This window comes from Cornus florida, unplaced genomic scaffold, assembly GCF_030987335.1.
Source record: "Cornus florida cultivar Cherokee Brave unplaced genomic scaffold, ASM3098733v1 CherokeeBrave_3.0.0_Hap2_Chr04, whole genome shotgun sequence".
In the NCBI taxonomy this organism is placed as follows: domain Eukaryota; kingdom Viridiplantae; phylum Streptophyta; class Magnoliopsida; order Cornales; family Cornaceae; genus Cornus; species Cornus florida.
This window is the reverse complement of record NW_026775574.1, coordinates 72,281,713-72,307,113: the sequence shown is the minus strand read 5'-3', so window position 1 is coordinate 72,307,113 and position 25,401 is coordinate 72,281,713. Positions and strand designations below refer to the sequence as shown.

General features: G+C 37.2%; 1 protein-coding gene across 1 annotated transcript; it reads right to left on the bottom strand.

Annotated features, from left to right (window-relative positions):
- Nucleotides 1-7,924: 7,924 nt before the first annotated feature.
- LOC132305107 (uncharacterized) lies at nucleotides 7,925-8,614 on the bottom strand. Its single transcript, XM_059802787.1, has one exon. The coding sequence runs from the start codon at nucleotides 8,612-8,614 to the stop codon at nucleotides 7,925-7,927; it is 690 nt and encodes a 229-aa protein (XP_059658770.1).
- Between the last annotated feature and the right edge of the window lie 16,787 nt (nucleotides 8,615-25,401).

Genomic DNA, 25,401 nt, shown 5'->3' with positions numbered 1-25,401 from the left:
TCAATCTTTATCTATTCGAAAAATGGAAAAGTATTTTGCTTCTGCTGAGAAGAGATTAGCCAACAAAGTGGCGGATGTGAAGATGGTCTCTGATGCAAGAGATGTTTACAAAAATTGCCTTGCAGCTGCTGGAGCTAGGATAAAGGAGTTGGAGACTAAGAACCTGTGCTGGAAGGATGCAGTCAATACTTGCACAATTGTTGGAAAGCAGATGCAGGAGCGTTTTCCTTGGTGCGTTTATCTAGTGCCAAAGCATTCCGGTATGGCTTTTCTCAATGTTTAGGTGATAAACTGAAGGACCCAGATGCTTTTGATGTAGACATGGAGGTATCCTTCCCTTACGCTGAGGGCCTGAAAGCCCAAGAAGTTGAGGTTTTATTTGCTCAAATAGTGAGGTCTCACCAAGGAGATCCTCTAGCTCCAAGCACATCAGTTCTTCCAACTTCGAACCACTCATTTCCTCCAGCTTCAAGCCCCTTAGCTCCTCCAAGCTAGAGCCTGAATGTGGTGAACGCTTTTGAATCTGCTCGTTTTGATCCCAAAAGGAAGTAAATTTATGTGATATTTGGTTTGAGAATTTGCATATTCTCAAATATTTCTAAGTTGCACATATTTGCTGAACATTTTCATGTTTCTGATAAAAATTTACTTTCTCACGGTTTATCATGTTCCGAAGCAGGAACAGGAACATAGTAAGAAGGGAGTTCTTATGATAGTTTGGTTACTAACTGTAGATTGTTTTAACACTTAGTGACCTAACCGTCAAGGGACCTTTCTTGCCACTGATTTACATGGTATGAGTATATCAATACTCATTTTTTCTTGTACTATTTCGATGTGGGACATATTACTTGATTGACTTAGTAATAGCTTTGATCAAATACATTGAGTTTGAAAATAGAATGTCAAGAAATATATTAACCTCCATTTAGGTTTTGGTTGGCTCATCTGGGTTTTGACCCATTTCATTGCACTCAGACTCCTAATGTCTGAAGCGTGAAATTCTTTAACTTAGAGGATTTTTCTTTTTTTTTTTTTTTTTTTTTTTTTTTCATGTCTTCGGACTCTTGAGATTCGAGGTATATGTTTGATTGGTGTCTTCGGACTCCTGAGGTCTGGAGTGTGTGTCCCTTTGGCTTCTGCATGTGCCTTGGAGGAACTTTATTGATGTCCTCAGGTCCAAAGCATGCAATTTGTCGGCTATGAGCTTGAGAATTGTACCAGACACTTAAGGTCCGAAGTATGCAATTCCTCGGCTATGAGCCTGAGAGGAATTGTATTGTACCGGACACTTAAGGTCTGAAACATGCAATTCCTTGGCCATGAGCCTGAGAGGAATTGTATTGTACCGTACACTTAAGGTCTGAAGCATGTAATTCCTTGGCTATGAGCCTTAGAGGAATTATATTATACTGGACACTTAGGGTCTGAAGCATATAATTCCTCGGCTATGAGCCTAAGAGGAATTGTATTGTACCAGACACTTAGGGTCCGGAGCATGCAATTCCTTGGCTATGAGCCTAAGAGGAATTGTATTGTACCGGATACTTAAGGTCCGAAACATGCAATTCCTCGACTATGAGCCTGAGAGGAATTGTACTGTACCGGACACTTAGGGTCTGAAGCATGTAATTCCTTGGCTATGAGCCTGAGAGGAATTGTATTGTACTGGACACTTAAGATCCGAAGCATGTAATTCCTCGACTATGAGCCTTAGAGGAATTGTATTGTACCGAATACTTAGGGTCCGAAACATGTAATTCCTCGGCTATGAGCCTAGGAGGAATTATTTTGTACCAGACACTTAGAGTTCGAAGCATGTAATTCATCGGCTGTGAGCCTTAGAGGAATTGTATTGTACTGGACACTTAGGGTCTGGAGTATGCAATTCCTTAGCTATGAGCCTAAGAGGAATTGTATTGTACTGGACACTTAAGGTCCGAAGCATGCAACTCCTTGGCTATGAGCCTTAGAGGAATTGTTTTATATCTTCGGACTCGTGGATCCGAGGATTCAAAAGTAAGAGAAGGCCAAGGAAAATAGTGACAGTGACCTAGCTAGATTCCCAAACATTTGGTTGGGATCCTTCATTCCATGGCCACCCCATCCTTGGCCTTTTTTTTTTTTTTTTTTTTAAGTAGAATTCGCTTATATTAACTGTAATACTCCTAATTTTAAAGGATAGTCTCGGTGGTTTACTTTGAGATTTATTGTAATTTTACATTATTATGTGGTTATTTAGCTATTTGTTTGGTGGTTTTAATTGTTGTTAATTAATTATTTAAACGCAATATTTTGTTTTATTTTATTAATTGAATTACTTGTTTAATTGTATTATTAAATTGAATAATTATTTTTATAAAACTCATTGTTTTCCTTTAATTGAATTAATTGTTAAATGGTTTAATTTAGTATTCATTGATTTATTTTAATTATTTAAATACGTTAGGGTGATTTAGTTAGCGTTTTAGTTTTTCTTCAACCTGTAGCCGACCTCGTTTTTTTTTTTTTTTTTTTTTTCCGTCTAGTATTAGGATTAGAATTAGGGTAACCTTATGGGCCTATAAATACATGTATTAGGGTTCTGCCTAAGGTTTTTAGAACCCTACTCACGATTGTGGAGGCAGAGAGAGCACAGAGGAGTGATATCAGTAGGAGTCGCCGGAGAACTTAGGAAAACGACGGTGAAAGGTTGAATGCAAGTTCTAATCCTAGCTCTTTTCCTTTGGCTTGTGTTCTTTGCATGTCTAATACAACTCCAGGAATAAACAAAGATTAACGATTAAACTGAATTGCATGTCTATGATGTTTCTTTAAAACTGAAAGTACTCTTATATTGTGAACTGTTTGTTTTATATTTTTTTTATGTAACTCATAATCTAATTCATGTAAATTGATATAAAAGGATTTTAGTTTAATCTGGAACACGTTGATGAGACATTAAAATAGGTTTGAATTTCATGGGTGATTTACTTAAATAGTAAGCATGGAGGAACTGTAAATTGCTCGTTTTGCATCCTTTTTCACAGTTCGGGTTTTGGTTGTGACAATTACTAAACAAAGGGTTTAATTAATTCTGGAACACCATGGACCTAGTATTATACACCTAGGAGTTTTGGGAATAGAGGACAGATGATCGAAAAGGCGAAAAACGGCCGGTGTTGGAGAAGACGGAGGCTAGGAAGAGTGGAGGCGGCTCCACCCTTCAATGGAGGTGGCTCCATTGAAGTGTAGCCGGCTCCACACTTTAGTGGAGACGGCTCCACTTGTTTTTGGAGCCTGCTCCATTGTTTTCTTCAGTTTTTTTATTTTCTTGCGATGTTTCAGCGAGTTTAGGCTTCCGTGTATGGATTTCTGGGGTTTCAGACTTCAGTTAGAGACTGTGATGGTGGGTTTTAGGTGGTTTAGAAGTGTAGGTTAAGACACAGAAGGTGGTGTTCAGTTTTACATTGTTAGAAATTTGAATATTCAGAATTTCGTAACAATTAGCGTATACTGAATCGGATTGTGGTTTTTTAAATTGCCGGGACTTATTTTAGCAATTCTCTATCAAGGATTATACGTCTTTAATCATGTATCAACGATGTAAATTAAGCATGTCAAATACTATATTTTTGCTATGCTTATTAGGTATTAATTTTTGTGTAGAATTGATTATATCTCGCATCAATTGTTGGATTGGTATGGTATGAGTATGATAGTTTATCTATTTTTTTATTATGCTCTTCATGGAATTAATTAATGTATCTCTTTCCTTAGATTTATCAATTACTAGAATAAGCATGTCAATTTTATATATATCCATATTTATGCTTATTATGGATCAGTTGATAGTTACATGTAGTAACCATTTAATCAACTGTTGGATGGTTGGATGGTATGCACCGGTATGGGATGGTGGCATACTAGGTTTGGATTAGCTCAAAACGCTAAGTCCTACCTATATCAGAATAAGGTAATGTATTATGTAAATAAAATCCTACTTATAATTAAGTCAAAGAAGCTGCACAAGCTGAATGACTAATTGGATTACTTACTATTTATGTTAAGTCGAAGAAGCTGCACAAGCTGAATGACTAACTGGACTTACCTTGGATGGATAGGATGGACTTTAAATATATTTTTATGGTTCCACGATATGAGCTTGAGTCTCAGATTCGTCGGTTAAGAAGCGTATATGCAGTAGGATGCGTAGCTGGATATGATAGGTTGAGGTATACCCTGTTAGGCTTAGGTACTCATGCCCACTCAGGTGCGCTTTGTATGTTGCCTTCTATTTAGGTTGAGACCCCCTGCATAGTTCAGTGAGAGTCATGTAGTGTGGATATATAAATATTTACGGATTATATAGATATTGTAGAGTTGGATTGTAGTAGGTTAGAACTTATTCGTGGGCCTGACCCACTTTTATTTTTCAGGTACTCGTCAGTTCTAGACTTAGACTTGATCGTGCTGAGCAGAGATTTCTATTCACTCTTATGAGGACGTAGGACTTCTCTCGATAGCTTTATTTTGGATATTTTTATTATTTTTACTTCAGTTTGGATTTTCGTATTAGGGGTCCAATGGATGGATTCCCGAGTTGTTTAAATGATTGGTGTTTTGGATTTTCAGTTATTAATTTTTAAAGGATTCAATTTATGTTTTCTCTAACTGTTAATTATTTCATATTCAATTTTGTAATCTGTGTTCGTTTTAAAACACTTTAATTGTTTGATATTCCCTCGGGTTCTGGCCTGGGCCTGATCAACCCGTGTCTCGGATCCGAGGGGTATCTCATTAAGTACCCCCACTTCTTATTTCTTTTCGATGTGGGAGAAAGATGGGTATGGATTTAGGACCAAATATTGATTTTTGTTGTAAAAAATGGGGTGAATTATTACAAAGTGTGCTCATTGGACATGGGGCTTGATAAAAGCTCATGGGCCACCCCAATATCCATTGGGCCCCCTTTTCAACTACTTAAAGGATTAAATATTTCCCTATTTAAAGAGGGCTAGTCCCACATCTTTTTACCGATGTGGGACAAAAATAGAATTAATATCTTGGGCCAAATAATTTTGGTCTTTGTATAAAACATGGGGGAAAATACCGATGTGAGATAAAACTACAGTAGCTTTTATAAATCCCATTGGAAGTCTAAACATCCAACACTTGTGACTCTTTCATTTTGTAACATTACATATTAGGGTACTAGTTTTGCCCGCTCATATGAAAGAAAGAAAAAGACAAAGAATATACAAATGACACGGTATCCTTCGTCGAATAAAGAGTAGCCACGAGTGCTAATATGTGTGTACAAAAAGTGACCACAAATATCAATGCACTCACAAGGATTGGCCACCTGTAAGTGTAGTGAAAACCGCAGATGTTGAGAGGATGCAGTCAATAAGATATATTATGACGTAAAGATAAGAAATTTCATGTTCTCTATCACTTGGGTTATCACATACTTTTTACATAAGATGTAATAATTAATTTTATTAAATGGGCCATAGGTAACCTTATCTCTGGCACTTATCGTATTTCCTAGCGTATTCTTCGGGTTCTGAGCCAGGTATGGCCAGAAGTAGTCTTGACTTAAGATCTTGTGTGCGAGGGATCTTCTGCCGAAGTGGTTGCCATAATCTTTATCATGAACTTCTTTTAATATCGTGAGAGCCTCATTGGAGCTTAAACACTTCAGGTATGGACTTGAAAATGATTTTTTATACAGTTGGTTATTAATAATAGAGTATTTGGCCGCAGCTAACCCTACTTTTCTTGCCTCGGCTTTCTGGTTCGGAAAAGTTCAGTGCTTGAGGTAAGCTTCCCGCGGGTCCATCCAGCATGGTTCTCGTGGAATGTCCGGGATCACCATTATCTCCTGCCGAGGACTCATACTAGGTTCATCCAGGATGTTGATTGGCACTATCCAGACTAAATCTTCGTCTGAGGAAGACACCATTGTGGCTAGTTGATCTGTTTCGGAGTTCTCTGTTTGGGGTACTTGGTGGAATTCGATTTGGTCGAATCCATGTGTAGCACTCTCTTCAACCTCCTTGTATGCTTTCATTCTTTCTTCTTTGGGCTCATACTTGCCTATCACCTGATTTACAACAAGTTGGGAGTCACTAAAAACCTTTAGACACCTTACCTGGAGCTGGTTTGCCATCCGAAGCCTAGCAAGTAAGGCCTCATAATCGGCTTCGTTGTTAGTGGCAAGAAAATTCAAACGGATTGACTGCTACAGCTTGGTGCCTTCAAGGGTTATAATAACGATTCCAGCCCCTGCACTGGTTAGATTCGAGGTGCCATCTACCTAAAGCTCCCATTGTGGTTCAGGAAGCTCAGGCTCCTCGGGTTTATCTTCATATTCTAAGAGAAAATCGGCTTATGCCTGTCCTTTGTGTGACACCTTTGGCTCATAAGCTATGTTAAAGGAGCTGAGTTCAATTGCCCACTTAGTAATTCTTCCAGATAAATCTGGCTTGGAAAGAATAGCTCACATAGGGTAGTTGGTAAGGACCACGATGCTATGAGACTCAAAATAGTGCCGAAGCTTTCTCTTTACATATACCAAGGCTAGTATGATATTCTCTACTTTGCTATATCTTGTTTCAGCATCTGTCATCGTCTTACTTGTGTAAAAGATCAGGTCCTAATTCTTTCTTTCTTTTCGGATTAGTACGGCACTAGTAGCTATACTGGAGATTGCTAAGTACATGCTGAGGGCTTCATCAGGCTTCGGAGCAGACAAAATTGGTGGTTTAGCCATGTAATACTTTAACCAATTGAGTGTTTCCTGCTACTGAAGTCCCTATAAATCCTTGTTCTTCGATCTTATGGCATCGAAAAATGGCTTACATTTATCTGACAATCAAGATATGAAACGGCTAAGAGCTGTGATTCGGCCAGTTAGAACCTGTACTTCCCTACAAGTTTTTGGTTCCTGATTCTGTATGAGGGCCTGAGCTTGAGCCGGGCTTACTTCTATTCCTCTTTTGTTGACATTATGGCCGAGAAATTACACTGAAGAAACCGTAAAAGAACACTTGGAAGGATTCAGTTTCATGTTATACTTTCTCAAAGTGTCAAAGAATTCTTGGAGGTGCTTGGGATGATACTCCTTATTCACACTTTTAACCACCATGTCATCGATGTAGGCTTTGACTATTTTTTCGAGCATTTCGTTAAAGATCTTGTTCATGAGACGTTGGTAAGTTGCGTTACCCCAACATTCTTAAGTCCAACGGGCATGACTTAAGAAGGCGGTTTTCTCTTCATCCTCTAGATTCACAGGGATCTGATTATATCTGGAATACGCGTCAAGGAATGTGAGTCTCTTATAACCTGTGGTAGCATCAACCATCCGATCTATCTTGGGTAGTGGAAAGCTATCCTTAGGCAAGGCTTGTTGAGATTGGTAAAATCTATGTAACTTTCCACTTTTCATTCTTCTTTTGAATTACCACTACGTTCAAGAGCCATTGTGGGTAATGCACTTCTCGGATGAAACCTACTTGAAGTAACTTGCTTACTTCTTCAGCAATGATTCGGTTGCACTCAGGAGCGAACCTTCTGTGTCTTTGCTTAACCGGCTTGAATGCAGGATCCACCTTCAAGCTATGGCATAAGATCGAAGGGCTAATTCCCAGCACGTCCAAATGATCCCAAGCAAACGTATCTACATTCCGTCGGATGACATCAGTTAATACTCCATTCTCTTTAGCTGTGGGGGAAGAGCCCATATAAGTGATTTTCTAAGGATCGCCGAGGACAACTTCGACGATTTCGAGAGATTCCTCGGTAGGCTTTGTAGCTTCGGCTTCCTCCTCTGCTTTCAAATACTTGGGCAGAGGGCTCTGTAATTGCTATTTAGAAATACTTTCGAGGGTCGCATCTGGTTGGGACTACTGGATCCTTTTATTTGCCTCATTCAATATCAGCATGTAGCAGTTTTTAGCAGCGACTTGATCACCCAAAGATTAATAACCTCTTTTCCATCTGGAGACAAGCATCGCATCACCTGATGAAAGGTAGACGGGACCTCATTCATTCGGTGGATCGAACCTCTTCCTATAATGAGATTATAAGAATGATGGATTTTTTTTAGAACAAAGTTTTCCTTCAGTGTCTTTTTTGCCGCAATAACAGATAAATTAATTACCCCAATGGGGTCGACATTTGTCCCATTGAACCCCATCAAAGGACTAGAGGTGGGCTGAATTGATGATGAAGGGATCTCTAGTTGCTTAAAGACCGCCTTTGTTATAATATTGGCGCTGCTACCTGGGTCCACCAAAACTCTTTTGATCATGCAATTTGTTACTAGAAGACTGATGACTAGTAGATCTTCGTGGGGAAGTTGAACTCTGGATAAATCTCCATCGCCGAACCCAATACTAATACTGTCTGAAGTGATAGTGTTTACCGATGATAACTTCCTTAGTTTGTAGGTTGCCCTCAATCTGGAGCGGTACACTTCTTCTGACTCTTGGTCATCCTTTGACCTCCCATGTATCGCATGAATGACTTTTACTTGATTTCCCTTTACTTTACGAGGATTGGCCTCCCTAGGCTTCACATGCTCTTTTAGTGCGAGGTAATCTGCCAACTCACCTCTGGTTATCATGTTTTCCCCTTGCCGTCTAAAGGATATGCAATCATTGGTTGTATGCTCGTAATCCCTATGGTAGGCACAATTTTTGCTTTTGTCCCTTTGCTCCAAGGGTTGCCTCATTGGCTGAGGGGCTGTAAATCTCACCTTGTTTTCTTGAAACAACCAAGCCAGGGTTTTATGAAGAGGTGTGAACCTCTCCTCTGTCCTTTGCCTCTTCTCAGGTACCTGAGCGACCGGTGCTGAAGCATGCTAGCTTCTTTGACTTTTTGAACTTTAAGTTTTTTTTTTCCCGAGGCTTATTTTCTACTGTGACGAGGGTGGCATGTTATGCTCAGTGGGTCACATTCTCCTCTAGTCGAATGTAAACTTGTACCCTAGCATTAAGAGTTTACATGTCCGGAGGGGAATATTTGACTAAGGAAGTATGGAACTTAGTTCCCTGAATCATACTGATCTTGAATGTTTCTATAGCAGTCTCTGGATGACAATCTGCTATTTCCAAGGCCTCCATGTTAAACCTGGATAGGAAATCCTGTAGCATTTTTCCTCTCTTTTGCCTTATAGTGAAGAGACTGGCGATGGTCTTTTTCTGCTTTTTGTTTCCGCAGTACTATGCTAGGAACATGGCACACAAAGTTTTGTAGTTTGGAATGGACTTGTGCGGCCTATTCTTGAACCATTCCAATGCGGCTCCCGCAAGACTAGTCGAAAAAACCTTACACATGAATGCATCATTATGATTGTCTAGAGCCATCTTCTGTGAATAGTGATCAAGGTAACGAGAAGGAACTCCTATGCCATCAAACTGAGTGAAAGAAGGCATGGTGAATTTCTTAGGTCTATAAACAAAGTATATATTATCGATGAACGGAGTCTTCACTAGAGAGTTCTTATGCTTTCTAGCCATCTTGGCAGGCGTCTGAATCCTCAGGAGCCTCTTCTCATCAAAGGCCTTTTGGACACCAGCGCCATCCGGAATACCATTAGACTATACCGTAAGCTTATGGCTAGACTCGGCTTATTCGTCCTGTATGCGACGAGGATGATTGTCCGAAGCGACCACTTCGGTTCTTGTCCTCTGCTCTTGCTGAACTTCGTTAGGCCGAACCTTATTGGCTTGAGGTTCGTTAACCAAAGGAATGTTTTAGTTGAGGGGAGGTGCTACCGCATCACCTGGTGGTGGCTGTGGTGCTATCTGGGCCATAGCTACTTAGAGGGCATCATTCCTCTATTGAAGCAGCGGAATCTAGGCCGTGCTAGCCTCATTCGCTTGATGAAGCGTTTTGAATTGGTGCAAGAATTCTTCTCGCATCTTTTGCATCAATTCCATCTATTGATCAGCTGCTGCTGCGGATCCTCCGATTGACATTCCAGATCGTAGTAGCATAAATGATTTGAATCACTTGTGGGAGTATATTTCTATACGTTTCCCACAAATGGCGCCAAACTGTAGGTGCAAAATTCCTCTCTATAAAAGAATTTAAAAAGAAATAATACAACTCACTCAAGATAAAATAATAAGTAGCAAGAATTACTCAGAGAAAAGTGTATATTGCTCTATATCTTTTATTGGAGGACTAAGTCTCTATTTATGCACAAAAGGTGGTGGAATTATGGTAGGACTCGCCTTGCTTGTCCTCCAATATATTCCATATACAATTCTTTACTAATTAAATTACTTCCTTTTACAATTGTCTCCATGTCAGACTTTTCATTTTGTAGAAGTTTCCTTTCATGTAAGATCCTTCGTTTAGTAGGACTCAAAAAAAATATGTTTGGGCCGAATACACCTTAGGCCGACTGAGCTTGCTTGATGGGCTGAAAGTTTAGCATTAACGATCTTGGGCTAAATAGAGACCTAATTTTGGCTCAACCAGGATTGGGCTTCTGCAATTCAACAAAAGATCAAAAGTACAATTTTATATTACAGTGACATGGACAACTCTTATTGGAGGAGGATTTTTCCCTCCACACTACTCTAAGAGAAATATCGAGGGACTTCTCTAATCATGTAAGGGTCTGGGCCTACAAAATAAAGTTTGAGGAACTTAGAACCAGGGGTTGGTTTTTTGGATATTCCATTATATCTTGTATTTAGATATCACTCCCTTTGATTTATAAGATTGACAGATTCTAAAGAACCCCCACAACATGCTAGGTGTAACAAGCATTATTTATCCTACATTGAATCCGGATAAGAAAGTGATTGGGTATAAATTGGTGGGTATGTAGCACTACTCAATAGTTTGATCTTTTGGGTAAATGGACGCTCGCCCGTTATAGTAGGTAATAAGACAAATGATGATCTAACCAAAGTCCGTGCATAAAAGCAACAAAATCTAATTGACACATTTTTAATGGTGGACGAAAACTTGAAAATGCTTGGATGAAAAACTATTGGAGAGATTCAAATTCCATATTATTTCCATTATTGGGCTAGAACCTTTAAAGTTCCTTTGACAAAAGAGTAGGTACCACTGAGCTATTGATCCAAGTTGTAATTAAGTAGACCAAAAACTTTATAATTTTAACTTGTTATATTTTCTTTCTTTCTTTCTTTAAAAAAAAAAAAAAAAAAACTATTCATTTGATAAATACTTTTTCCTGTGCATTATCAGATGTGACTTTTCGTAAAAAAAAAAGAAAAGAAAGAAAGAAAAAAATTATTCATTTGATAAATACTTTTTTCTGTGCATTATCAGATGTGACTTTTCGTAAAGTAAGGCTAGCTTGTTTACTAAGTTTCAAACTTTAAATCCCTCAAACCTAATTAAATATTATAGTAAATATTAAAAAGGACGTAACTGAAAGTGAAATTAAGCAAGCGACATGAAACGCACATTCTCTTAGTTGTTTTTTCATTACTAAAAAGGAATTGATCACTAATTAATTAACAATGGACACCCAATAAAAGACATGGGATCTATGTTAGCATTGTATAAATATATTTTTTACAGTAATGAAATCACTTTGAATTTAATAACACCTTAAAGTTCTTTAGAAACATCAGTGAATTGACATCCACAGTAAATATTATTAGTCATGTTAAACCATTAAATTATATAGGCATAACTTCCTTTGCGAATTAAAATATGCATTTGACGGTTCAATTAGCTTATAACAAACTTATAGTACAGTGTCATCTTCAACCTACCACCGTACACCAAGGAGTTAGATATAGTTCAGTACTTCTTTTCATTCTAAACTAGAATATTGACGATTTAACTCCTCCATCGAGTAATGTAGGTGTATGACTTTTTTTATTTTTGAGTCCAAGTCATTCCCATTATTTGATTTCGAGTTATATTTCCAAGGTGGTATACATGGTAGTGTAACTTGGTTTGGTTTACATTGAGTGCATATATTTTGTTTTTCATATATTCGGAATGGATTCAATTATTAGTTCTAGGAGAACTTTAAGAATTTCGTTGGACTAGACGTTAGGAGGTATATTCCATACTTGTGTTGCATGAGTTATAATAATTGCGAGACCAAAGAAACTACGGAGTAATGTCAATTACTCGCCCTAGTTGATTTAAATGTTTTTCAGGTAAATAAGTATTATTCTTGAATGCACAATTTCCTTAGCTTAGATTACCATGTGCTGTTTTTTTTTTATATCTTTTGGGCATTACATACATGCAAAGTGTTTAACACGTTTTATGCATTTCTTTTGGATTTAAATACTAAATTGAATGAAACTATTGCATCAAATTTCACAAGAGTATAAAAAATAATGACAAAGGTAAAGTCAATAGAATAATACTCAAATAGAAATATACTTCAGGAAAAAGGAATTTATCAAATAAAAAATAACGTCAAAAGTAAAATCAATACAATCATAATCAATATATAGAATCATATAGTAGAAGAAATAATTTAAGGAAAAAACCTAAATTGGATGAAACACATTCCATCAAATTCCATAATAAAATAAAATAAAAAATAACGATAAAGGTGAAATTAATATACTCATGCTCAAATAGAACAGAAGAAAGAGTTTAAAATTCTTTTAAATCGAAACTTTAGAAAATAAACAAATATAAAATATTCTTTTGAATCCAAACCTCCAAAAATGAAAGAACAAAGAAAATTCTTGATTATAAACATATTGAAAATGTTCACCACTCAAACAAAAAGCAAAACAATGCAATTGTTTCTCTTGGATTACCTGGTCATCTTAAGAAGGCTTTATTCGGACAAGGTTTTTACAAACCAGGGTTTTTACTCATTTAAAGGTTTCCATTTTGAAGAACATTTCCAAACAATGTCTCTTTATCGATCTCTCATGGTTTCTTGTCCCCTTCTCGCTCGTCTTCACATTGGTATCCATTTGAATAATTAAACTCTGTAACCAAACACTGGAAACATATATTAAGAATGCTTTATTCGGATAAGGGTTTTACATACAAGAGTTTTTACTTATTTAAAGGTTTCCATTTTGAAGAACATTCCCAAATAATGTCTCTTTATTAATCTTTAAGAGTTTCTCGTCCCCTTCTCGCTCGTCCTCACTTTGGTATCCTTTTGAATAATTTAAACTCTGTAACCAAACACTGAAAACATATATTAAGAAGGCTTTATTAATTCGGATAAGGGTTTTAACTCATTTAAGGGTTTCCAATTTGAAGAACTTTCCCAAACTATGTCTCTTTATCGATCTCTCAGGGTTTCTCGTCCCCTTCTCGCTCATCCTTACATTGGTATACATTTGAATAATTTAAACTCTATAACCAAACACTAGAAACATATATTAAGAAGGCTTTATTCGGACAAGGGTTTTTACTCATTTAAGGGTTTCCATTTTGAAGAACATTTCCAAACAATGTCTCTTTATTGATCTCTCAGGGCGTCCCATTCTTGCTCTTCCTCACATTGGTATCCATTTGAATAATTTAAACTCTATAACCAAACACTGGAAACATATATTAAGAATGCTTTATTCGGACAAGGGTTTTTACTCATTTAAGGATTCCAATTTGGAAGAACTTTCCCAAAAATGTCTCTTTATCGATCTCTTGTGCTCACCATTTTAATAATTTAAACTCTGTAACCAAACACTAGAAACATATACTGTATTAAGAAGGCTTTATTCGAACAAGGGTTTTACAGATAGGGTTTTTACCCAATTAAAGGTTTCCATTTTTAAGAACTTTCCCAAATAATGTCTCTTTATCGGTCTCTCAGGGTTTCTCGTCCCCTTGTCGCTCGTCCTCACATTGGTATCCATTTGAATAATTTAAACTCTGTAACCAAACACTAGAAATATATATTTAGAAGACTTTATTCGGGCAAGGGTTTTACATACAATGGTTTTTATTCATTTAAGGGTTTCCATTTCAAGAACTTTCCCAAACAATGTCTCTTTAAGACTTTATTGATCTCTCAGGGTTTCTCGTTCCCTTCTTGCTTGTCTTCACATTAGTATCCGTTTGAATAATTTAAACTCTGTAACCAAACACTAAAAACATATATTAAGAAGGATTTATTTGGATAAGGGATTTTTACCCATTTAAAGGTTTCATTTTGAAGAACTTTCCCAAACAATGTCTCTTTATCGATCTCTTAGGGTTTCTCGTCTCCTTCTTGTTCGTTGTCTTCTGTAGATGGGTCTATTCTAACCGCATAGCTGACTCTCTGGCTTGGTATAAATATAAACCAGATTTAAATTGGAAATATATCTGAATATTAATTATTTTTTTATTTAAATTTGGATTGAAAATTGAATAAATATAGTTGGTGTTCTACTTGCAGCAGCTGTTCTCGTTTTCTAGTACAAGAATTTGTGTTCTCCGTTATAGGTAAGCAAGTATCTAATGATATCTAATTTAGGTAAGCAAGTATTTAATTTATATAGATTGAATATTCGGTTCCCAAATTTGAGTACATATATATATAATATACTAAGAAAAATGCACGTGGAGTGTAATATAATTCAACCAAAAAATAAAAAAATACAATATTGCAGTTAATAATATAAAATTTCCTTAATAATAATATTATATAAGATAATAAGAGTATATAATTATATATTTTATTAGTACCATAAATTGAATTAAAATAAAAATCTATTATTAATATTTCTATTGACAATTTAAGAACTTGTATAAGCTTAAAAAATGAATCACCTATGAGTTTATTATTGGTTTAAATCATTTAAAAACCTTATTGTATTAATGTAAGGAATCATTAATATGAAACTTAACTATTTATATTAAAATTTATTATACTTGGTTTACAAATTGTTACCCTAAAAAATCCATTTTTTATATAATATATTAATGAAATATTAATCAACAGTAAAATCAATAGAATCATACTCAAATTGAATAGAAGAAATAATTTAAATTCTAAATTGAATGAAAACTATTCCATCAAATTCTAAAAGAATATAAAAAATAACGACAAAGGTAAAATCAATATAATAATACTCCAATAGAAATATACAAATATACTTCAGGAAAAAGGAATTTATCAAATAAAAAATAACGTCAAAAGTAAAATCAATACAATTGTAATCAATATATATAATCATATAGTAGAAGAAAGAGTTTAAGGAAAAAACCTAAATTGGATGAAACACATTCCAAAAAAACCTAAATTGAATGTGTATACACAAATTTTATAAGTCTGCAATAGAAACAAAATATGAAGCAAATAATATAATTTTATTAATTTGAAATAATTGAGTACAATCCTTTGTAATATCTTTTACAAAAAGAATGTTCCTCTGATGCGATCTCTTTTTTGTTGCTAGTTGGATCCAAGGACTGCACGAGCTTATTTTTGAATCACCGTGGAATTTGATGAAGAATGGCACGTCGTTGGATGTGTTTGTTGTTGATCACCGTGGGATTTGATGAAGAACGGCATGTTGTTGGATGTGCTTGATGTCCTTTGCTTTTGGGTTTGGATTCTGAATTTGTGTCTTTGACTTCTGAATCTCTGGATTTCTGAGTCTCTGGACTTCTGAATTCTGAATTTGTGTATTTTATTGAATTTGAGGAAAAACAACATGTCTTTGGATGTGTTTGTTGTTCTTCATCTTCAGAGAGACTTTGGATGTGTTTGGTGTTATTCGCCTTCAGGTTTGCCCTTGGGATTTTTGGCCCTCTTGATTTCTGATTCTCTCCATTTCTGGACCTTCTGGATTTCCGAGTCTCTGGATTTATAAACTCTGAATTTGTGTACCATTCTCCCTTCCTCCAGGCCTCTATTTATAGGCTTCTTGGATCCATAGGATGATGACACGTGTCCTTTCTGATAAGGAAATATCATAACTAGGCTGGGCCGGGCCGGTTATATTATTCTTAAAAATAATTATTTCAAATATATTTTATTAGGAATAATTATTCTTTTTTATTTAACCATTTGGACCGGGCTTGATTAAATAATTTAAGTGGATCAAACTTGGGCCAATTAAATAACTTAATTAAACATTAGGCCCATATTTAAAGGGTCCATTTGTCCAAATTAAAGTCCACTAAAATTTTAGTGTCTACAAAGCCTCCACTTCAAGTCCCAAGCTTAACAAGACTTGTCTCCTTTTTCAAGTAGGACTTGAAGTATCCAACTTCCCTTTTTTTTTTTTTTTTTTTTTTTGCTTTCCAATCCAACTTTGGACTGGAATTTTATTTTCCAATTTATACAAATCCCTTGCCTATATATACCACCCAAGTCATAGGGTTTGACATCAATTTCAATCGGCTCTGAAGGACTTGTAAGATTACAGCCTCTGAAGATTGTGTTGGATTGCAGGATCTGCTAGAACACATAGGTATGACTCTTATTTTCTTTTATTTTTATTCTTCTTTTCTTTTTTGCCTTTTCTTTTTCTTCTTCTTCTTCTTCTTTTTTTTTTTTCTTCTTTTTTTTTTTCACGCTTCCTGGAAGTTTTATTTTTTATTTATTTATTTTTTTTTTCTCTCTCTCTCTCCACGCTTGTTGGAAGAGAAATTTTTTTTTTTTTCTCTAACCCATTTTTTTTTTTTCCATTTCATAGCAGAACTTGAAATCCTCCTTCTAGATAACATCGATCGAGCTTTATTATTCCATCATGGTGATGTTCAAATGTTTCACAAAACAAACAATGACTATCTTCGAGAGCGAAAATAGTCAACGAGTCCAAGGAACGACATTAAGTGTATATGACTCACTTTTTTATCACAATGCTATTCAAGTGCCTGATCCTGACAATAAACTTTGTTCATCTCATTGGACATGCATGGCTACATGCGAACTCACCAACATTGGTCTTGATTAGATTAATGAAGAATATATTGTCTCTAAAGCCTTGATACTAAATTCTTCACTTCATGAGAGAGTTGTTGAGGAAAACCAGTTTTCACTTTTGGGTCTCAATGTTTAGGCGAAGGAAATATCATGGAGTATTCCCTATAAACTTTTTGCTGAATTGCCATACACCGAACTGTATTGGGAGTGGTTAGAAGATGTCTTGGCGCGTTTCCATGACTTTCTATCAAAACAGCAACTATATGGTGCTCTATTCACCTCTCTATTTTCCTATGATGGTTATGAAGATGTATTCAAAGCATTTCTTAAATGTTGGTGCCCAGCCATTAATACTCTTCATTGTTCTATTGGCGAGCTGTCAATTTCTCTTTGAAATTTGTATATGCTAGGCGGTCTCCCTCATCAAGGAACAATTTATGATGAAGTTATTCCTTGAGCAGATGAACTCTCAAGAGCCGGCAACAACAAAAATTCTCTCCCCTTGAGTTGTCAACACCTATTTTTGGCCTTCCACAGACTTTCCAAGAAGTATAAAGGAGATCAGAACGTAAAGATATCTGACTGAATTAATTTATGGTTTAAAGGTGCATCAAGACATTTCAAACCTTCAAAGAGAACAACAAAAAATAAAGTTCATCGCCCTACGAGGACTCAAAATCCATCTGGTATGATCCCTCCTGTCCGGCCGATGTCCACCAAAAAGAAGGAAGTATTTATCAACCTTGGTGTAGATGAAGCATCGAGAGACACCATTTATCTAGCTGTTTTTTAAGCAAGTTGGCTCTGTAAATTTGCCTTGCTTACACACCCTGGCAACATGATTCGTCCTGGGACTTTCAAGGTTGCGAGCATGTTAGCAGATGGCTGCAATATTTGTCTTTCCATCCCGGTTTTGGCCAGTATTTACAGAGGCTTAAATGAGATTAATTCATCACCAGATCCTGGAAGCTACTCTGCAATATTTCCTATACATTATGTATTCGGCTGGTTAAGTGAATATTTCAGAACTAATTTCCCCGTTCCTAATATCAACTATTGCCCTAGAATGACATTATATGCAGGCGAAGGAGGAGCAAGATACTTTGATGATTTTGCAGCCCAAAATTTATTCAAATTATGTAAAAGAATAAACTTAACTCGTATGGCTAAAAGATTTTCAAAACAGCGAATAATTTTGAGATGATAAAGGCTGACTCTGACACCCTAATCAATCTTCGATCATGTTATTTGAGATTGCGGCAAAATGACTGTCTCATCATTGAGCCGTATAGTTCATATAGATTTAGCCGACAATTTGGGTACCACCAAGATATTCTTGGAAAATTAAAGAATGACTTTCGTAGTTGCACCTTAGAGGAGTTTTTGAAGCATTGGAAATCATCCGTTCATTATTCTTCTGGTTGTGATGCGTTGCTTCCCTCAACCTCCAGCCACCAGAAGTCCTCAGTTACCAAAGCATATGCCAAATGGTGATCCAGCGTATATATTGATCCATCTACACAGGAATAAACTACCTCAAAGCAACCTAAACGCACGATTTCCCCACCAGAGAAACAAACTAAAATCAGGAAGGTTTTAATTAAGGGGCTGAAATCAAACCTCTCATCGAAGCCAGTGCTAGGGTCACTCCCCAAATCTCATAATACTTGTGGTGTTGTTGGGGGCTCTAATATTCATCACCAAACAGCAGAAGATGTTCCACCATTAATCAATGACCGTCGTCTTCGTCAGTTAGCAATTGATTCAGATGAGGATGTGAAAGCTTGCGATGAGGATTGTAACTGGAAGCATGTCACTGATAAGATAAGACTTGATCCAGTACAGGAATGTATTGCCACTTTTCTTGATCGATTTTTTACTGGGGTACCTAGCAGTTCACAACCTATACAGGTACTTTTTTTTTTTTTTTTTTTTAATAGTCACAAGGCAATGAGGGATTTCTCGGGGAAGATGTCATCTTTGTTGCTAATCCAACATGTAGTGAAGAATCTATTTATGGACCGTCTGCCTTAGCATTGGCCACTGCGATAGGAAAAGATGTAGACGTTTCACTACAAAGAAGTAGAGCTATTCAACACTCGGATGTTTTGGGGGTTGCTGAAGTGACTAGTCAAACTATGGAGTTGGTTGAAAATGTTGGTACAGATCATGTAGCTATTCCTTCTTTGCCTATAAGAGAACAGGGTCCACCCTTGCATCGTATTGCCCCTTCCGAAATGTCAATTTTCAATGCGGAAGAAATCGTTCTTGATGTTCATCGTCGCGCTGCTTTATACTTTATTGATTTCATAAAGAGTATTATATAGGATACTCCTACTGACTAAATATCGTCTCGAGCACCTAAACTTCAAACACTTTATGAAGGACTCGCAAAACTCCCTGGAGACCATTCAGCTTTGAAGAGGTGAATTGATTCGTATATGACTAATGTGGCTAATTATGTTATTACATCTTCTTCCTATGCTTGTATGATGACTTCAGACTCTCAATCCCAACGATTGGCTAATATTGATACACAGCTCACCAACGCTAGGTCTTTGGAGGATGATGGTGCTAAGCGTATACAATCACTTCGGTTTAGTTTGAGTGAAGCCGAAGTTAAAGAAGCCAGGTTAGTGAAGGAGTTGCAACAAGCTGGGGAAGAGACTCAGGGGCATAAAGTCCTCATATCAACAACGGATGCACAGTTATCTCAGAAGAAGAAAGTTGTCACCAAACTTTTGAAAGATCGAAAATCAGTGGAAGAAGCTAACGTCATCTCTAATAATGATCTTGAAGTAGTGAAGCAACTAGAAGAGATATTACAGCAAGAACGTGATGAAATCATAGTTTTGGAATTTTAATATTGATCATCATCCTTTTTTTTTCTCTTTTTTTTTTTAATTTTTTTTTTTTTACAAAAAACCCAAAAGTTGTAACTTTGAATCTCAGCAATAAAACAACTTGATTTATTATCTCTATTTGTTTAACAAAGATGTTGTCATTGTTTATTGGTTTCGCCGTTCACAGTTTATACTCTTGCGGGCCAAGAGTGTGCAGAATTTTTTTTTTTTTTTTTGGGCCGTACACAGTTTTAGGTCATGCGGGCCAGGAGCATAATGCAGTTTAAGCTCATACGATCAGAAGCATTGCCTTCATGGGTAGTAGCACTTTAGGAACTTGCCATTAATGGGCCCCACTCTTACTCCGTCTTCATCAATAATAAGATATGCGCCGTTAGTATAAACTTCACGAACAACATATGGTCCATCCCATTTGGATACAAATTTATTTCCCTTGCAATTCATGACAATTGGTCTACGAAAAACTAATACTAAGCCTCGAACTTGAAATGACCGAGGTCGAACTTTCTTATTGAATGCTTTAGAAAATCGAGCTTGATAACACTCTAGCTGTTGTTGAGCTTCTAATCTCTTTCCATCCAATGCTTCAAGTTCTTGAAGACGTAAGATGGCATTTTCTTAACTTGTAAGACTTTCTTGTATGGCTATCCTTAACTAAGGGATCTGTTGTTCCAATGGAAGAACCACTTCCACGCCATAGACAAGAGAATGCGGAGTTGCTTGAGTAGCTGTACGATGCGTAGTGCGGTATGCCCACAATACTTCTTCCATTCGCTCATGCCAATCTCTCTTTGTCTGGTTGACTACTTTCTTCAATAACTCACAAAGAGTTTTATTGAATGCTTCCGCGAGACCATTGGCAGGGGCATTGTACATGGAGGATTTACGTTTTTGAAGCCAAACTTCTCGCAAAGGTCGGTTACCCAACTGTTTTTGAAATTTGTCCCATTATCAGTGATGATGTACCGAGGGACACCATATCGAAAAATAATGTTAGACTTGATGAAATCAACCACTGTTTCCTTTTTCACATGTTTATAGGGTGCAGCTTCCGCCCATTTAGAAAAATAATCAGTGGCAGCCAAGATATATAAGTGGCCCTTTGAAGACTTATCTAGAGGACCAACTACATCTAATCCCCATGCATTAAATGGCCATGACGTCATAGTAGGGTACAATGGTTCCGGTGGTTGGTGTATGAAGTTAGCATAGAATTGACAGGCTTGATACCTTTTCGCATACTCCATGCAGTCCTTGACCATGGTGGGCTAATAATAACCCATTCTTTTGATACGAAAGTGAAGTTTTGGTCCAGACTGATGGGCTCCACAAATCCCTGAATGTGCTTCCTTCATTGCATGGGTGGCTTCATCATTTGCGAGGCAGCGAAGGAAAAGGCCCTCATATGAACGCCTATACAATATATCATTGTAATAGATGAATCGAGGTACTCATCTTCGTATTTCAGTCTTGTGGCGTCGATTTTTGGGAAGCTTTCCATGTTCCAGATAATCAATGATAGGGAGTCTCCAGTCTTCTTCCTCTTGTGTCCAACAAGAAACCAAATTACTTTCTTCAAATTTATCTTCCAAGACTTGTGGCAAGACCCATCGTTGACGTACAGGAACATCAACCAAGTCCTCAGCAGTTAACGCCAATGTTGTAGCTAAATTTGCCAAAGTATCAGCTATCTGATTTTCTTTCCTCAGAATGTGTTCTAGCATGAAGCTATCAAATCGTTCCAACAAATGAGAGGCATAACAATGGTACGGCACTAAATCATATTTCTTAACCTCATATTCTTGAAGAAGTTGGTTAATCACCAACTTAGAATCTCCATATATTTCGAGATCCATGATCTTCATCTCATTTACCATTTGAAGGCCGATAATCAAGGCTGGATATTCAGCTACATTATTTGAGCAGTTTTCAGCGAGTGCAAAAGAGTACGGAATAACATGTCTTTTTGGAGAGACAAACACTACTCCTGCTCCGGCCCCGTCTGCTTGTGCTGCCCCATCGAAAAACATCATCCATGGAGGGAGGATGTCCATAAGGAAGACCTCTTCATCAGGAAAATCTTCAAAAATTTCCCAATCGGCTGGAATAGGATGGTTAGCCAAGAAATCTGCCAGGACTTGTCCTTTTACTGCTTTTCGTGGTACATAAACAATTTCAAATTCGTTGAACAAAATTGACCACCTCGCCAAGCGTCCGAAAAGGACTGGCTTAGACATAACATATTTGAGAGGATCAGCCCTTGCAACAAGATGTATCGTATGAGCCAAGAAATAATGCCTTAATTTCTTAGAGGCGAAGACAAGTGCAAGGCATGTTTTTTCAATTGGAGGATAATTTCGCTCCGTTAGGGTGAGTCTACGACTTAAGTAATACAATGGCTTTTCTTTATGTTCTTCATTATTCTGAGTAAGTAAGGCACCCAACGATTCTTCTTGCGTAACAATGTAAAGTATGAGCGGCTTTCAAGGTACAGGTGCTCCCAATACCAGAAAATTGAGAAGGTACTTTTTGATGTTATCAAAAGCATTTTGGCAAGATTCGTACCCAGATGAATGGGGCATCTTTCTTCATGAGTCGGTTAAAAGGCTGACAACGGCCAGCCAAATTTGAGATGAACCTACAAATGAACGCAAGTTAACCTTGTAAACTTCGAAGCTCGTGTAAATTCTTTGGTGGCAGCATCTTTTGAATGGCCTCCACTTTATTAGGATTAATCTCAATACCACGATGATGTACAACATATCCAAGGAATTTCCCTGAAGTCATACCAAATGCACATTTAAGAGGATTCATCTTGAGTTAAAATTTTCGGAGGCGATTAAAAACTGTACATAGATCCTGTAAATGATTCCTTCGTTCTTTCGTCTTAACCACCAAGTCATCAATATAACATTCAACAATCTTGTGGAGTATGTCGTTGAAGATCCTTTGCATGGCGCGCTGGTATGTTGCTCCTGCATTTTTTAGTCCGAAAGGCATAACTTTGTAGCAATATATGCCTTTAGGAGTGCGAAAGACAGTTAGTTCCTCATCTTTCGGAGTCATTCTTATCTGATTATACTCGGAGTAACAATCCATGAACGAGAGAGCTTCATGCCCTGTGGTTGCATCTATAGTGAGTTCGGGGATGGGAAGAGAAAAATCATCTTTTGGGTATGCCTCATTTAAATCACAAAAATCCACACAAATTCGAATCTGTCCATTTTTCTTCTTCATTGGAACAATACTCGAAATCCATGTTGGATATTTGACCTCACGAATGAACCCTACTTCAATCAATTTGTTGAGTTCTTCCTCTATCCTCGGAACTAGCGCTGGATGGAAGAAACATTGAGACTGCTTAATCGGACGTGTCCCATGTTTGACAGTAAGATTGTGCACTGCAATTTTAGGATCAAGACCAGGCATCTCTTTGTATGTCTAAGCGAAGACATCCTTGTACTCAGACAATAATTGAAAGTAATCATTTTCTTCTGAGGGGCTTAGGAATGCACTAATGAAAACTGGTCTGGGTTGATCATTAGTTCCTAAGTTGATTTCTTTGAGTTGATCAACGGTAGCCTGTCCCCCGTCTTCTAGTGTTGGTGGAGCTTTCTCGATGTCATCAGGTTATTCAGAGTCAGGTTCCTCTTCAATAGTGATGTGGTATGAAGTAACACAAGATGATTCGCCAATGTCTTCTGTTTTATCCATTTCTTTTGCTTGATTAGTGAATACAACGGTTAGCCTTCGAGCTTTTAATGTAACATCATTGGTGACATCTACCTCTATCTTACGTTTCATTCGTGAGGGCACTAGGCTACGAACTTCACTATTGTTCACCACGTCGATGTTAGTTTTCTCTGACTTTCCACTCTTGCTACTTCTTAGTGATGCATCATTAATAGTACCAATTCGATTAAATACTGACTTTCGAGATTGAGGGTGTGGAGATTTTCTTCCTTGGTTATGAAAGCTTATTCTGTTAAAAACAGATGTACGAGGCAAACTATTGACATGAGAACTTGAGACATTTGACTTTTGGCTTGACAACCTATTGAATACAGATGCTCGATCACATGGAGCTCCTATACGGTCGAAGACTGATTTTTGATGCATAATCTGTTAGTCTTATTCATCTTTGACTTCTTCAAACCCAATGTAAAAAGTGTTTAACTTCTTATCCTTTTTTGTGATGTGAATTCGAAGTGGCTCAGAAGGTACGAAACCGATACCAGACTTGGGTGGAATGATCTTATGCCCTTGATCTTTCAACTTCTTCTGTGTCTCATTGAGGCCATGCATTTTCTCACCGGTGACCTCTAAATTCAGTTTTCCAAGGTTTGCAGGATTTGTAAAATCATACCCCGACTTAGCCACGAGTTGGTATGCTTTAGCATCGAATCCTTTATCAGTCCTTTGTTTTGGAAGTGATCCATGATTGACCAGAGATTGAGAAGGCCGCATGAACCCTTTTAATGGAGGCTTGGAAGGCGAAGACTTTTGAATCTTGGTGAGAGGAAAAGTTAATTCTCTTTTCAGCTTTTGCACATCTTCTTTTTCTTTGGTTTGTGACATCTTCAATTTAAATTCTTTGGTTTCAAGTATTTCAATGACAAGTGACTGCCCTTCTTGTCGTTGAGATTTTGGAACATACTTTAAAATAGGTTTCGTCCAATGTGCTTTTATCGAGACCCCTCTCGTTTTAGCTACCTTTACAATGTCTGTCACTGAAACATCTAATGAATCACTTAATGCTTCTTTTGTTTTTGTAGATTGAACCTCTTGTGTAGATGGATGGCTTGGGATGGGCACTTTCGAAGGTGTATCAAGATCAATATAGAACTTGGCATTGGCAAAATGAGATTCTGCTTTTGTAAATGGTTTATGGTCCCCCACAACTATTTGTACGCCATTCTTGTAGAATTTGAAGCACTGATGAAGAGTCGATGGAATGACACCATTACTATGTATCCAAGGCCTTCCTAACAACAAATTGTAGGACGTCTTTGCATCAATAACATGGAATAAGGTTTCAGCTTGGAGCTCGCCAATAATTAGTTTTGCTCGAATCATGCCAATAGCTCTCTGTCCTCCTTGGTTAAAACCTTGAATAATAAGACGGCTACGAGATAACTCGTCGATTGTGATGCCGAGATTTTTTATCGTAAATTTTGGCAGGAGATTCACCACTGTTCCACCATCAACAAGAATTCGAGTAACTCTTTATTCCTTTATGTAACTGGAAACGAAAAGAGGACAATTGTGCGGCTTCGAACCCAACTGAAGATCTTCGTCAGTGAAAATAATTGGTGCATAACATGAATCCAGTGTACCTCTGATTACTTTATCATCATCAGACTTTTCAATTGTATTCATTATCATATCTTGCAATTGTGCGACAGATGATGAAGAGACTGATGAAGCATGATTGGTTTGACTAGCTGCCTGTTCTGTCACCGGCATCTGGTTTTAACTAGCCACCTGTTCTGTCACCAGCGTCTATTTGGGGTCCTCCATGCGAGTACCTTGTGCTGTAGAATTAAGATTCTCCGTCGGCATTGCTGTGGAAGATGTAGGATTCCCAAACGGTGGTGGTGTGAAAGTTACACGATTCCTAGTTGGCGGTGTTGTGGAAGATGTAGGATGCCCATATTGTACTGGTGATTCAGCGAAGGTCTGAACTTCTAATTTGTTCATTAG

Excerpts from the sequence above, each read along its gene's own strand:
- LOC132305107 (XM_059802787.1), bottom strand. The coding sequence starts at position 8,614 with ATGATAACCAGAGGTGAGTTGGCAGATTACCTCGCACTAAAAGAGCAT.